This window comes from Panicum hallii, chromosome 4 (genome assembly GCF_002211085.1).
Source record: "Panicum hallii strain FIL2 chromosome 4, PHallii_v3.1, whole genome shotgun sequence".
In the NCBI taxonomy this organism is placed as follows: Eukaryota; Viridiplantae; Streptophyta; class Magnoliopsida; order Poales; family Poaceae; genus Panicum; species Panicum hallii.
In genome coordinates, this window is record NC_038045.1 from 2,078,740 (window position 1) to 2,094,321 (window position 15,582).

General features: G+C 46.9%; 2 protein-coding genes across 3 annotated transcripts; both read left to right on the forward strand.

Annotated features, from left to right (window-relative positions):
• The first annotated feature begins 5,128 nt into the window (after nt 1-5,128).
• Nucleotides 5,129-10,522, forward strand: LOC112890844. Of its 2 annotated transcripts, XM_025957710.1 has the most exons (12): nt 5,205-6,371; nt 6,476-6,584; nt 7,007-7,090; nt 7,536-7,652; nt 7,740-7,934; nt 8,021-8,212; nt 8,304-8,782; nt 8,997-9,096; nt 9,228-9,287; nt 9,373-9,465; nt 9,544-9,663; nt 9,986-10,522. In XM_025957710.1, exons 1-12 carry the CDS (start codon nt 6,289-6,291, stop codon nt 10,307-10,309), a joined length of 1,956 nt encoding a protein of 651 aa, XP_025813495.1. In that variant the 5' UTR covers nt 5,205-6,288; the 3' UTR covers nt 10,310-10,522. The 2 variants fall into 2 exon arrangements, with proteins under 2 accessions (XP_025813496.1, XP_025813495.1); XM_025957711.1 differs by lacking the exon at nt 9,544-9,663 and having other exon boundaries at nt 5,129-6,371.
• Nucleotides 10,523-13,058: 2,536 nt separating this feature from the next.
• LOC112890845 lies at nt 13,059-13,694 on the forward strand. Its single transcript, XM_025957712.1, has 2 exons — nt 13,059-13,475; nt 13,583-13,694. The coding sequence occupies exons 1-2, from the start codon at nt 13,067-13,069 to the stop codon at nt 13,618-13,620; spliced, it is 447 nt and encodes a 148-aa protein (XP_025813497.1). The 5' UTR covers nt 13,059-13,066; the 3' UTR covers nt 13,621-13,694.
• The last annotated feature ends 1,888 nt before the right edge of the window (nt 13,695-15,582 follow it).

Genomic DNA, 15,582 nt, shown 5'->3' on the forward strand with positions numbered 1-15,582 from the left:
GCGTGAGCCATATCCCATCCCGTATCCTAGGAGAACTATGCCACGTGGATAGTTCCGTGTGCCCGGGTCTGACAAGCCCCCGAGCTCTTTGTAGCCGAGTACTGTAGGTGTCCGAGTACTTCTGAAGGTGTCTTCAAGTTCTCCTAAACTTCATCTTGAAGGTGTCCTCCGAGTACTTCCTTGGCTGCATCGAGGCTGTGAGGTGCTCATGCCCCGAGTAGTTGTCCAGTCTTCTTTACATGGGTGCGATTAAACTTGCACTCCATATGGAGTAACCCCCGAGCCTTAGGTTGACTCGTAGAATCAGGCTGAGTATCAATTTAATCTTGAGTCTTATGTCCTTATCTTCCAGCAGATTTGAAAAATAAGTCGCTGATGACACGTGTAGGACTTTAGAATTATTAGATTGGCTAGGAATTCTATCTTTTCGACAGTGGAGTCACCATTCAGAGGATGAAGCTATGTGGGAAAGAGAAGATGAGCTGATTGCATAATTCTCTCAGTTATTTTTCAATCTTTCCGAATCTTGAGGACGAGATTCTCTTTAAGGGGTAGATTTTGTAACACCCTTTTATAAAAAAAAAAAGAATAAAAAGAAAAAAAAAAAGCCACGGCCCATCTCCATCTCTCTCTTTCTCTCCCTCTCCCTCTTTCCAGCCCAGTCCAGCCCAAGCCCTCTTCTTCTCCCTCTCTCCTTTCTTCTTCCCATGTCAGCCCACATCCAGCCGCTCGGCCCAGTCCGGCCTGTTCCACCTCCCCCCTTCTCTTCTCTCCTTTCTGCCACCGACAGGTGGATCCTACCTGTCAGCAGCGTCTTCCACCTCCCCCCACCTTCTCTTCTCTCCTTCTCTTCAAAAGTGTTTAAGAGTATTGCAAACCCGGATGACACAGGGGAACACGAATTATGGTGAAAGTGTACAGAGTGTCTAAAACTGATATATCAGTCGTGCTTACAATTACGAGCAACTTGGACCCTCACATGATAATTGAACTGAAAGAATGAATTAAATTGTGGTTCTTTTGGCTTTGGAATAATGCTATTTCTTTTATGCTTAAGTGGTCTGGTATAAACTTTCACCTAGTCAATAGGTGCTTGCTAATAAAAATTTACCGACTAAAAATGCTAACCGCTATAAACCTTTAGCCTCTCTTGCTGGCATTGCATTCTTCCCCCACTTGTTGAGTACCAACTATAAGAGTACTGACCCTTGCCTAACTGTTGCTTAGAAGAAACCGTGGAAGTTGAACACTACAGCAACTTCGAGAAGTTCTAGGCGTGCATTCATCAGTCAATCGCCTGTGGAAGAAACTTCATTGCAGATCTCGCTTAGCTTATCGGTGAAACGCTTAAGATCTTTGTGTCTATTTTTTCGGGGTGTAATAATATTATTTATTCTATCTTGTTTACTTTTCAAATATTGTCTTTGATATATTTTACTTATGATGTCTATCATGTGTGTGTGAACTTGATGCTGGCGCACATATGAGATGCATCTGGTTTCATTCTGAAATCGGGTGTGACAGAGGTACTGGGTTGGCGTCAAAACAATTTTAAGATACCTCAAAGTCACTCTTGATTTTGGTGTATTTTTCCTAAAGAAAAATGATATGACCATCGTGGCCTTTGCAGACGCTGGATATCTGTCAGATTCCCATAATGTTAGATCTCAAATTGGTTTTGTATTTCTCTGCGGTGGTACAGCTATCTCATGGCGGTCATGTAAACGTACCTTGGTAGCAACATCTTCAAATCACTCGGAGATAATAGCACTATATGAAGCCACACGTGAGTGTGTTTGGCTACAGCGTATGATTAGTCACATCCGGAAGTCATATGGTCTCAATACAGCCAATACTCCAACAATTATTTATAAAGATAATACAGTATGTGTTACACAAATACAAACAGGTTATGTGAAGAGCAATTTAACTAAGCATGTAACTCCTAAATTCTTTTATCCTCACGATGTCCAGAAGCAAGGTGAGATAAAAATACTGCAAGTTTGGTCATGTGACAATCTAGTGGATTTGTTCACTAAATCTCTTTCTGCTACTACATTTAGAAAATTCATCCAAGGAATCGGCATGAGATCTTTGAAAGACTTGCAGCGTTTAGGGGGAGAACACCCATGAATATTTGCTCATGTTCTTGAATCCTGAAGATCCTGAATAGTATAGTCCAAAAGATTATATTATGTTCTAAGATATGTGTTGTACTCTTTTTTCCTCTAGTGAGTTTTGCTAAAATTTCTCACACGAGATTTTTAACGAGGCAACAAGTGTAATACAATAGGCTAATACAATAAGCGGCAAGGATGTACTCTTTTCTCCATTCATTTTTTCCCATTGGATTTTTTGAAGGGAGTTTTTAACGAGACATGTTCTAATCGTGGTATTCGCTCAAGAGGGAGTGTTAAGATATCCCTTTTTATTAGAAATAATTATGGGCTTACACCGAATATGCCCTGAAGGGTTTGACTCTTTACTCTATATAATGGAACCCATACCCATCTATTGAATAATAAGAGATCAGTTCCATCTACATTTCATGTCTGCGCTGTTCTTGGGATCGGGAAGGGAGACGGGTAATCTACCATCTTCTTCACGCCTCATCTGCTGTCGGGAAGGGAACGCGGATCCGGGGATTCGCAACGACACCTACGACTTAACAAGAATAAAATTGTTGCCTTTCTGGTTTTTCTCTGTAGCCTGACTGCCTGCCTGAGCTCAAGGGGTCTGAGGAAACTCATAATAATGAATGGATAACAGTAGTGAAGGATGAACTGCACAATGTTGGATCAGAATCTGGCATGCGAATCCTACAACAATACCGCTCGCCATGGCCGACAGTGACCTGGCAGGCTGGCACAGAAGCTTGAACTGGCCCGCGACACCTCGGCGGCATTCATCCGCATCAACCTCCACGCCGGTAGCCCAAACGCAGCAGATCCTCCCCCGTTCACCGGCCAGGATGTAGGCGGAGGTGGCTGACCCTGGCGTTCGGGGGCGCGGCCTCCACTCCACCGCGAGCTCCCACGGGTCACAGCTGCTACCTTTGCTTGCGTCACCGGACCACCCAAGCTGCCGATGGGAACGGCATGGTGGAAAGCGCAAGGAAGAAGAAAGGCGTCTCCGTTTGTTACTATCACCGAAATCTTGACCGGACATGTCCCATCCGACGGCAGTGAGGGAATCCAGGGTGGACGCTGCTTCATTTACAGTCCACCCCGGACGGTATCTCAAACACCGTCCACACCCTTAGGCTATCTCCAGCGGTATGCTGTAAAAGGGTCTGTTCTCTATTATGGAGCACACTGTACCTCCTCTATCGTTCCAACGGTGCTCTGTATAGCATGCGGTAAAATGGGGGACGCGCTCTGCGTCCCGCACAGAGGCGGGCACGACCGGCGTCCTCCATCCCGGTCGCGCGGGAGATGCGGCGGGGCGCGGGAGGTGGGGCGCGGGGTGCGGGAGGGGCGGAGGGGCGGCGGCGGGGCGCGGAGGAGGGGCGGCGGCGCGCGGAGGAGGGGCGGCGACGGGGCGCGGGCGGGGCGGAGGTGGGGCGCGCGAGGCGGCGCTGCGGCGAACTGAACGGAGGAGGGGCGGCGGCGGGACGCGGAGGAGGGGCGGTGGGCGGAGGGGCGCGGGCGGAGGCGGTAGAGGGGCGCGGGAGGCGGGAGACGGCGACGGCGCTGGATGGCGGTTGCGGCTGGGGAAAGGGAAGTTGGAAGAAAGGATAGAAAATTGAGATTGTGGGGTATAGAAGATGGAAATAGAGGATGTTGTTGGAGTTAAGTTTGATATAGAGAATGAAGTTGATGTGAAGAAAAAGAAAAATGGATGAAATTTAGAGAATATCGCTGGAGATAGCCTACGTTGGGTTGCCACTCGCCACCGCCCACCCGGGCATCCGGCTGACATAGCCGGCGCAACCACGCGCCCCCTGGCAACCACTTGGAGCCCCAAATTAAGGCAACGACACCAGCCCGGCTGTGCCGCCATGGACGCCAAGATGATCGACGACTCCGAGAAGAGGCAAGCTCGGCCCCCGGCGTCCCTCGTCACCACTCACCACCGGGCATGCCGCTGCCGTCTGAACTTCGTCCCAACCTTCCACTAGCTCTCACAGGAGCAGGACCAGGAGGCCTCCGCTCGTTCTGGCTGGCCAGCTAGCTTGCTGCCCAACGACGCCGGCCCGGCTGGTCCCGTCGCTATGGACGCCGAGAAGGCTAGAAGCACACCCATCGGAGGGGCGCTCCTCGGACATCTCTCGTCACCCCCGGCCATGCCGCCGACTTTCGCCGCAAGCTGCCACACGCAGAGGTCAGAGGAGCAGGATGCATCCCCCCCGCGCCGCGCGTCATGCATGCTCCTGTCCTCTCCACGGACACACCGGCCTCCGGCCCCTGGCACCTCGGTGGCGTCGACCATGGGCGAGGTCGCTGGACTTCCGCCATGGCCTGTCGCGCGACCGGATCGACCATGCGACCGGTGGGATTGGAGGTGAAGTGGAAGGTGAATGCTTGGGTTTGCGTATGATTCCGCTTGAGCCGGATTGCGTTTCAGGACGCTTCATCTCTGCTACCAGCTGCTTTGATGCACTGCAACTTACCTTAATTTCATCAGGTTTAAGTGAATCATCTCTCAAAAAACAAGAAGAAATGGTGGCACGCATGCGGATAAGCTTTCACTTGGTTTCACGGAATCCTCTGAATGGTTTTAAGCTAAATATCAGCAGTTCAAATTGGCCTCCTTTTTGTGCCAGCTTTTTGCATAAACAGGGACGGTGGATTTGATGGCCAGAAGCTGATGCCTGCTTGTCTCTGCTAAAATCCAAACATCCTTACATTGTTCAGTATCGCGATCATAAGTTCATAACCAAATCTTTGCACGGAACAGGCTTCAAGAGTGATCGAACCCTTTTCCTTCTGTTTTCTTTTAAGATGACTATTTTCCGGTGACTGAGCTTTGAACAGTTAAGATTCAGCTAAAGTTTGCTTGGAAAATAACATGAACAATGCCAAACGTTGCAATAAAGTTCAAGCACCCTAAGGGGTGTCATAGTTTTCTTAAAAAACAATTAAGATTACGGATTTGTGGAGGTAAATAAAGGAGCAGTAGCAGTGCAGTGGAGGCAGTCAGCAGAGTAACAAGCTGACGAACACTGTCACTCACTGTCACAAAGCACAAACACCCTGGCATTGACCTGGGAGAGCTAGTGGATATGGCAAAATAGAAACGGCTCTGCTTTTGATGCAGCAGACCAACGGGAAGGAAGACGCAGGCGAAAGCCGCGGGCGGCACGGGAAAGGAAAAAAAAGGCTGCAGCTGTCGCTGCCAAGCTCAGCTAGTCAGCTTCGCTCCGGCGTCCCGGCGGAGATCCCGATCCTGGAGTGACTGACGAGCGAGCCACCCCGGCTGGCGTGGCACGGACGTCACTTACCTCGGAAGTTTCATGGCAAGACACGAGATCCGAATCGAAGCCAAAGCCACCACGATCTGCTCACCTCCAGCAGCAAGCATTATCCTCCGATGATCTGCCGCAGCTCAGAGAGAGAGAAGGAATTCATGGTGGTTACTGCTGAAAGTGAAAGCTGGAGCGGAAAGTTTCACGCGGACGCATGCCGGAGCGAAGCTTTTTTCCCCTGGCGTCTTCCACCCCGGCCGGGGGCGGGCCCACTTGGAGTTGAAGCGCAAGCAGCCGAAGCCTCCGGTCCGGTACGCTGCTCCCCTGGCTCACCAACTCCACCCAACCCGCTCGCGCCCTCTTCACTCTCCCCGTTCCCGGCCGGCCGCTCCCCTCCGGCTGCGACGGGGGCCCCGCCGCCCACCCGCGAACAAGAACCGACCAACCTGAGCTACCACTCCAGCCTCCGCTGCCCTTTTTGACGGCCCCCGCACGCCGTCCTGGCGGCGCCAGGTCCCGGCACCGCAATTATTGCCGCAGCGAAGCGACAGGTGTGGCGTCAATGGCGTGGGTCTGACCGCGCGCGCGGCCCATCTCCTCTACCCGCGTCGTAGTAGCTGTAGCTCTCGGTGATGGAGCTAGTCATGGCAGCCATCATAGCGTAGCCACCATTCCTGCTTGCCATCAGTAGCTGCTCGGCCAGTCGCGGCAGCACAGTCCCATTCCGGAAAGAAACTCCTTCATCCTCCTCCGCATATGCGCTGCGGCTCCGGCGGCGGCGGCGGGGTTGTCGTTTGCGGTGTCTCCGGCCGCCTGGGCGGGCGGGTTTGTTTAGTGCCGGAGGTGTACCGCGCCGGAGTAAAGAATTGGAGGCGGGTTGGATGCTGTGCGTGCGCGCGGAGGACGCGCTGGCCGCCGCTGCAGCCGCGGCCGCGGGGTCCGACAAGATGCGCTCCGTGACCCTGTCAGCCCCTGCTCTCTGCCTCCTGCAATTTGCAAGCACGCTTCGTCAGGTCTTGGAGTCTTGCTCAAAGTTTGCTCTGCTTCTCTCTGTCTGCGCGTGTGCAGGGGCGGGTCGATCCAGAGGGCGGTGCGGAGGATGGCCGGCGGCGGCGGGAGGAGGTCGGGCGGCTCGGCGCGCGCGGGGAGCGGCGGCGCGCCGGCGAGCTGCTCTGGGGTTAGTTCTTTCCTCCTTGACGATCAAAGTTCCCTCTCGTCCTGAAGCTTCTCTTCTGCCCACAGTCCCACACTATCTCTGCGATCTTTCCGAATCCGTAGTTCCGTACGACAATTTCTGTGCCATTCTGGTTCATCGTTCGAGGATTTTTTTGGCTCCAAGAATTCCTGTAAGAACGCGCCGTGTTGTCTTGTGCATCCTGTCTTGTGCATGAGCTTCAGACAAGCTGTCTGCTCGCGTTCCGTGTTCGGGGGCCCAGATGACATGTCGCTTTCCCCTTTGCTACTCTTGAGAAGCGATCGCATACTCGCAGGCAGGGGCATGTATTGTTTCTTCCTGCCTCGACTGTATCCTCCAATCCAATGGTGATGTATCGAGTCTGATGGCAACTCTGATCTGGTAGTGTTTTTGTTTCTTTGCAGGATGACACCAGCATTGGCAGTGGCAAGAGGGAGGGGGGGCGAAGGTGCAGCATTCAGCAGTACAGGTCGCAGCTGGAGCAGGAGGTGAGTGCCTTTCTTGGTTTATGAACTCTAAAATTTTGAATTTTTAGAATGCAGTTTTAAGTTTAAAGAATTTTGGTTGTTTTGAGTTGTGATGAGCTCTGTGCCTGCTAAATGGAAGCATTTGCCAATGGGACTGGCTGCTATTGGCCGTGGGCATATCCAGTGGTTCATTGAAAATTGCTCATGAGAGTGGTCCTCTGGTGTGCATTTCTTGTTTTTTCATGCCCTGCATGTTAGACACAAACATTTAATCACAGCGAATGCATGCAATTTGTTCCAAATATACTATGTTTATGCTTGTAACTGATTTCGAGCAGTTTTCCATGAAATCTGTAGCTTCTGTGACATGAGAATATTTTTTGCAAATTTAAAAGAACAAAAGCAAGTAATCCCAGATGTGATTGAGTGCTAAGTGTAATACTCTAGTCCTGACATACCTCTACAGGTTAAGAAATTGCAAAGGCAACTCCAAGAAGAGATTGACTTGCATCTGGCATTGGCAGATGCCATCACATATAACGCCGCACTGATTCTCAAGTCTTCTATAAAGCTTCCAAACAAGGTGCACACTTTAGATATTTATGTATCCATTTGTTTCTGGCACTCATTGTGCACCCTGTAATCTTGTGATATCGTCTCCTTTCTAAAGGCACATGAGCTACTAATTAGCATAGCCTCTTTGGAGATCGCTATCACAAAGCTTGAAGAAGATCTAAATCACCTACATTACCAATTATGCCATGCAAGGAATGAAAGGCTACTTGCAGAGAATAACCCAGGATGCTTGCTACCTACATCATCGGATTGCCAACCCTCCACAGCTTGCGATTGTACAGGGGAAAAAGTAAGTTATCTTCACAGTTTAATCTAATTTTGAAGTTAGTTTTTTTACTATGCAATTAGTGACTGATTCTTTGTTAATTTTCTAAGCATGTATCAATGTTAAGAGATTTGGGATTCAGAGATTATCACTCAATGGAAGAAGATTTTTCTACTGAACCTGAAGATCACCAGGATGACGAAAAAGAGACTGAAGGTAGAGAGCGGGTACCTCTAAATAGGCTGCTAGAAAAGCACCGAGATGTTTCTTTAACTGGACTGTTGGAACACCGAAAAGAAGAGGTCCTATTCTGCAGTGATATTTATCTGTTTTACACATCTTGGTACATAAATTAAGTTTTCAGTGAAGCAAAATCTAATTGTATTCCTGCAGATGCAAGAGCCATGCTCTATGAAAAAAGAAAGCAAAGAAGATCAGAAGATAGATGCATTACCATTTAGCCAATCCAATTTGAAGAAAAGCAGCACGGGTGGAAATGTGTGGAATAATCCAAATCAGCTATCTGAAGAGATGGTGCGCTCCATGAAAGATATCTTCCTTCATTTATCTACATCTTCCAAGATATCACCAAAGGCGACTTTTGCTAATTCATCTTCATCAGCAGAACGTCTATCTGGTTCAACATTGACATCTTTATCAGATTCATCAGTAATAGCCTCAGTGTTGCGCAGTCCTTCAATTGACTTGCACCATGATGATGTTGATGAAGTTAAAAACTTGGACCCATACAATGTTAATGGGAAGGAAGCCCGGAGAGACATTGGAAGCTATTGTTCAGTAACTGAAGTGTCTTGGATGTATATTGGCAACGAACAACTTGAATATGCATCTGGAGCTCTGAAGAAGTTCAGGTTTCCAGTTAAACACTTTCCTTCAGCAATTGATTCTAATTGACACATTGCATATTAAAAAAAATGATTCATTTAAATTTAGATCAACCCTGGCAAAAGTGAATCCACATTATTTAAGGCATTCATACATATGTGAGAAAAATTTTACAATTAAGCTGCACTGCAATTTACTTGTAAATGGTAGTTAACTGTTCCTCCCTTTCTCTTTTTGCAGGTTTCTTGTGGAGCAACTATCAAAGGTTGACCCTTCTTCTATGAACTGTGGTGAACGGTTAGCATTTTGGATTAATCTGTACAATGCATTAATAATGCATGTAAGTATGATCTAACACCTTTTTTAAGGGTTTCCTACTTGTTAGCATGGAAGATGATGTTTTCTTTTGTTCTTTCTTTGCAAAATAGTCTGCATCCTGAACACTATGCATGTTTACTTGGACTTTACCAGGCATACTTGGCATATGGTGTCCCTGAAAATGACATCAAGCTTTTCTCGCTAATGCAAAAGGTTTGACTATTATCTCTTTCGATTTATATTTTTTGCTGGATTTTCAACATATTAGTAATTTGACAAGCTAGAGATAATGTTGCAGGCCTGTTACACGGTTGGTGGGCAGCCTGTTAGTGCAGCTGAAATTGAGTTTGTGATTTTGAAGATGAAGAGTCCAGTGCACCGGCCACAACTCGTACTACTCTGTTCCTCATTTGCCAGTTTCTATATTTATACAAGTCATAATGTATCTTACTACTTTCCTTCCCTTTAGTCCTTGATGCTGGCCCTCCACAAATTTAAAACTTCAGAGAAGCTCAAGAAATATTCAATAGATGATACTGAGCCCCTTGTGCTCTTTGCACTCTGTTGTGGGATGTTCTCTTCACCTGCAGTAAGTGAATGAGTTACAGTGGAACTCTGTTACTGAGATTAAAAGTTATCAGTATATTTTGTTAAATATTTTTTTTAAAACGACTTTGTTAAACTACCTGACCATGTTAGAAGAAATTCTTTAGATGCTTCAATGTGTAGTTTCTAGAGTTAAGTTTTCTCAGATGGTAGTATTACATGCTTTAAAAGAACTAAATCCTATAGCTTTCCGGAAATTTTGGAAAGAAGAAACTGTAGTTCCAGTTCTCATAGTAAAGCTATCATGATATTTAAATTGCGTTCTTGCCTATCAATGGTGAAAATGATAACTTGCCGTCACCCAGGTACGGATTTTCTCTGCTGCAAATGTTCGACAGGAGCTTCAAGAATCAATGAGAGACTACATCCGAGCATCTGTTGGTATAAATGACAAAGGAGAGCTTATAGTCCCAAAGCTACTGCAGAGCTATGCCAAGGGCATTGTGGAGGCCTCTCTGCTTGCCGACTGGATCTGCCGTCATCTAACCCTGGACCAAGTCGCTGCAATCCAAGATACTTCATCGTCGCACAAGCAGCGCCTCCTTGGAGTTCGCAGTTTTAGTGTTATCCAATTTGATTCAAGATTCCGGTACCTGTTCTTGACTGACAACGGTAGGTGCCAGAACTGAAACAATCTGCATTGGCTATGTGCAGAAAGTAACAAGAGTTGGCATTTTTGACATAGTGAAAACTGAAAAGATTAGCTGCTGTACATTTTGTAAATTTTGGGGGCGATTCTGATTCTTCTCTGTATGTAAAGTTCACTAAAGTTTTGTACTATAGCCAACTGCCCCCGCATTTGTGCAACTAGTTTTAAATAATAAATATAATCGTATTCAGTATATCACTGTAACTTCAATTTTATATATAGTTCAATTTCAGTAAGCAATGATACAGATTGGTGGAATTACATATGGGGAAGTCCCTTCTTCTCCTCAGGGAAGGCTTATAAGCAACTGACTGGTCATGCTCAAGTACATCACAGCTTTCATTGGATTTGGAAATCATGTTGTCAAAACAAGCACAAAGTTTTCTTTTAGCTCTTGCTCAAAGATCGATTGAGCACAAGGAATATCCTTCGAAGGAAATCGTTGGCTTTGCCTTCCTATGATTGTGTTCTCTGCACCGACAATTTTGAAGGAACCATGGAGCATCTCTTCCTACACTGTCCCTTTGCCAGCGGTTGCTGGGATCTCTTGGGTTTGCATGAGCCCATCAAGCTGTCATGTTTGTGTTAGTTTGATCTCATCCCGGATCGGTCCAACGACCGATCCGGAGTCCGTTACGCGCCCTGATCGGGGGCGTACAGCCAAGCCAATGGCATGTGGGCTCCCGTCGCGCAGCGCCAAATAAAAGCAAGAGGTGGGGGCCGGGGCACGAAGTACGAGGTTCACCGCGTCGCCTGTAGCCCCACCAAAAAAAACCCTAGCCCAATCCGATCTAAGGGGCGCTGAGGCGACGGGAAGCACCGCCGCCTCTGAACCGCATCGCCGCCGCAATCTCATCCTCAATCTCGACTCCGGCTTGGCTTCATCTCCGCCATGGCCAACAATGGCGAATCCGGCTCATCGACCGGAGGTACGCCATATCTCTCTCTCTCTCCCTCTCTCTGTTTCACTCTCGGTTAGTCCTAAGTACCATCATTGTTTAGCTAATCACCGAGCTATCTAGCACTTAGTCGATCCCTAAGTTTTAACAATGGTATCAGTAGGCCTAACTAAGTGTAGTTAGGCTCGGGTAAGAACATTGAACAGCAATTAGAAGGAGAGGATTTCGTATCAACTCGAAAGAAGGCAAGAACAGAACGATTGAGCCCCTTTCGGGGTGAAAGAACCCAAGCACCCCGTGCTAAACCCTAACCCTACCCCTAACCCTAACCGGGCAAGAAATGAGACTTACCTCGCCACCGGGAGCTCCCCGCTCCACGGGATAGCAACGCCGAGGCTCAGAAGCCCCGGCGGACCACCGTCGTCGAAGGACCGAGACATCCCAAGCTCGTCGGGCTCGTGAATCTCTACCGTACCGTCGCGCGTGGGCCAGCTAGCCACCTCGGGCCCACTCGACGGCGGCACGCTCACGTACAGGTGAGCGCACTCGCCGGCAAGGAGGCCCACGGCGGCGCCATCACCTTCGGTCGCCGTCACGAGGAGGAAGAAGGAGAGGCCGAGGGGGAGCGGGCGAAATGAATCTAGGGTTTGAAGGGGAGGCTGCGGACCGGGGTTTTGTTCCGGCCGCAACGGCCGGACGGCCGTCGGATCTGATCCGACGGCCGAAGGGAGTTCGGAGCAGCTGGGCATCTTTTGGCCCAGGCGGGGCGCCGTTTTCCCAGCCCAGGCCCAGGTTGCGGCCTGGTGCGCGGGTCAGCGCCCCGCGCGCGGTTGACCGCGTTTGGGCTGGGCCGCACTGGGCCGTGATGGGCCACCATGTAGGCTGGACCAGATGAACAGTAGCTTTTTCAATTAAGTAATTTTTTCAGAAACCCTTTTAGCCATTTCTTGTATGGTTTCATCTCTATTTTATTTTGCACCAACGTGATAAATTCTATAGAGAGATAGTAAGTCAGAAAGTTTATGAAAGTAAGCATAGTTTAATTTTTCCGCTGCAAATTTAATTAAATTCTATCCTTTAATTATTTTAGAACCAACGGGACATTATAATTAAAGGAGTCAGTTTTATGCTTTCTTCAGTTATAATATTGTTATTTTCTGACCAACGTTGATAATAGCAGTATTATAATTTTTCAGTAAGTTTCCATGCATTTGTTCTAATTCTGCCCAACGGTGATTTAGAATTAATGCAGCCAGTTATTTGTATGTCTTAATATTGACCAACGTTGAATTGAGATATGCAATTATTGTTTTATAAAGCAGTTCTCACTTTTCTTGATTTAAATTTCAGGATCTAATGCAATGACTTTCATTAATGCTATACCGCCGTTGGATGGTTCCAACTACGGGATATGGGCACAGAAGCTAGAAGTGGCTCTCGCATTGTCAGATATTGACTTAGCTATCACCTCACCGTGTCCCGTTAGTCCCGGGGAACTAGTGAGGGACCCGGATGAGAGCTCTGCCGCTTGGCAAGCTCGCTAGAGAGAACATGCAAATGTTCAAATGAAGTATGATTTTGAGAGAGCAAAATGGAACTCTTCCAACAGAAAGTGCTTGATGGTCATCAAGAGTTCCATTATAGACAGTATCAGGGGAGCAATCCCAGATTGCGCCACCGCAGTTGAGTACTTGAAGAAAGTTGAGAGTCAATTTGTTGGCTCTTCAAAAGCTTATGCGCAAACTCTGATTCAGAGGTTAGTAAATGACAAGTACACTGGCGGTGGTGTGAGAGAGCACATACTGAAGATGAGCAACATGGCATCTAAGCTCAAACCTATGGACATGGAGCTTCCTCATGCTTTCGTTGTCCATTTGGTTCTGGCTTCCCTGCCAAAAGAGTTTGAAACCTTTGTTGTTAACTACAACATCAGCCCAGAGACATGGGACCTAGAGAAGCTCATCGCGATGTGCGTGCAAGAAGAGGAAAGACTTAAGGCCTCGCATGGTGACACGCTCAACTATGTTAGGCGCAACAACAGAAACAACTCTTCTGATAAATACACGAGGGCACAAGGGAAACCTCAGTTCAGACGAGGTTCCACTTCTTCTTCTTCTTCGACTCACCCAGGCAAGGGTGCAAAGAAAGATCAACCGCACATTGAGAAAGATCAATGCATGTGGTGTCACAAGACAGGACACTACAAGAAAGACTGCCCAGACTTTCTAAAGCATTTAATTAAGAAAGGTGAGAATGTTATCACATTTATAGATGAGACCCTGTACGTAAGTTATTCTAAATCTACTTGGTGGATTGACTCAGGTGCAACTGTTCATGTTGCTAATTCTTTGCAGGGTATAAGTACAAGGACGATGCTGCAAAGAGGGGATAGATGGCTGAAAGTCGCCAATGGAGTTAGAGCCGACGTTGAAGCAGTTTGTCAACTCACATTAGAATTAGAGAATGGCTTTAGACTCCAGTTGCATAATATTCTTTATGTACCCTCTTTATCTAGAAATTTAATTTCAGTATCATGTTTGGCAGATGATGGTTATGATTGCCATTTAGGCAAAGAACAATGTGAGATTCAATTTAATAATCAGTGTGTTGGTCTTGCCATCCGACAAGACAAACTTTATATGTTGCCTATGCATGAGACTGTGAATTCTGTTAGCAATACTACGAGTATTGAACGTACGACTAACGACGCAAGCAATAAGCGCAAACGATGCGATAACGAAAATTCAGCGAAATTATGGCACTGTCGTTTAGGCCATATTTCGAGGAGGAGAATTGAGAGATTAATTAAAGAAAATATTCTCCATCCGTTAGATTTTTTAGATGAAGAACATTGCATCGATTGCGTTAAAGGAAAGTACATTAAGAAAATAAAGAAAGGAGCCAAACGCAGTTCAGGGATTTTGGAGATAGTGCACACAGATATCTGTGGTCCATTTCCCATAAAGTCTGTAGATGGTTATGATTGGTTTATAACGTTTATAGATGATTATTCGCGTTATGACTATATTTATCCAATTAAAGAAAGATCAAAAGCGTTAGATAAATTCAAGATTTTTAAGGCTGAAGTAGAAAATCAGCAAAATCTTAAGATAAAAGTAGTAAGATCTGACCGTGGAGGTGAGTACTACGGTCGACACACCCCGTATGGCCAAATTCCTGGACCCTTTGCAAGGTTTTAGCCTCAGCAAAATGGAGTCGCTGAAAGATGTAACCGTACCTTAATGGATATGGTGAGAAGTATACTAAGCTACTCCACGTTACCGATTAATTTATGGATGGAGGCGTTAAAAACCGCTGTTCATATTCTTAATCGCGTACCGAGTAAGTCGGTGCTTAAAACACCATATGAGTTATGGACAGGGAGAAAACCCACACTAAATTATTTACATGTGTGGGGCTGTCCAGCTGAGGCGAAAGTATTTAATCCAAGTATTGGAAGTTAGACCCTAAGACAGTAAGTTGCTATTTTATTCGCTATCCAGAAAAGTCGAAGGGTTATCATTTCTACTGTCCTAATGGAAATACAAAGTTCGTAGAAACGAGACACGCTGTCTTTTTGGAGGATCAGATGATGAAGGGGAGCATGGTAGCTCGAAAGATTGACCTTGAGGAGAAGCAGGTTTTTGTACCTACTCCGATGATCCAGGATCTATTTTTTGTGTTGCCTGTTGCTGCTTCACCTACGGTGTCAGCACTTATTGTTAGTTCTCCAGCTGCGGCGACGAGTCAAAATCAGGAACCTGTCCTTCAGGATCCGACAGAACCGATAGCCGCACATGAGGGGGAGCAACAGCAGCCCCAGGTAGAAGAGGTGCCGATAGCTGAGGCACCGAGAAGGTCTCAAAGAATAAGAAAGCCCGCTATTTCGAACGATTATGAAATCTATAATAGCGAGGAAATTCAGATGGAGGGTGACCCCACTTCATTTGAAGAAGCCATGAGAAGCGTTCATTCATCTGAATGGTTGGAAGCCATGAAAGATGAAATGAAATCGATGAGTACCAACGATGTTTGGGATCTAGAACAAATTCCTAAAGGAGCCAAAAAAGTAGGCTGTAAATGGGTCTACAAGATAAAATGTGACTCAAAAGGGAATATAGAAAGATATAAAGCGCGACTTGTGGCGAAAGGTTTCACACAAAGAGAAGGGATAGATTATAATGAAACATTTTCACCTGTTTCATGCAAGGATTCCTTCAGAATTATAATGGCGTTAGTGGCACATTATAATTTAGAATTACATCAGATGGATGTAAAGACGGCGTTCCTCAACGAGGACCTTTATGAGAATGTTTACATGGCACAGCCAAAAGGTTTTGTCGTGGAAGGAAAA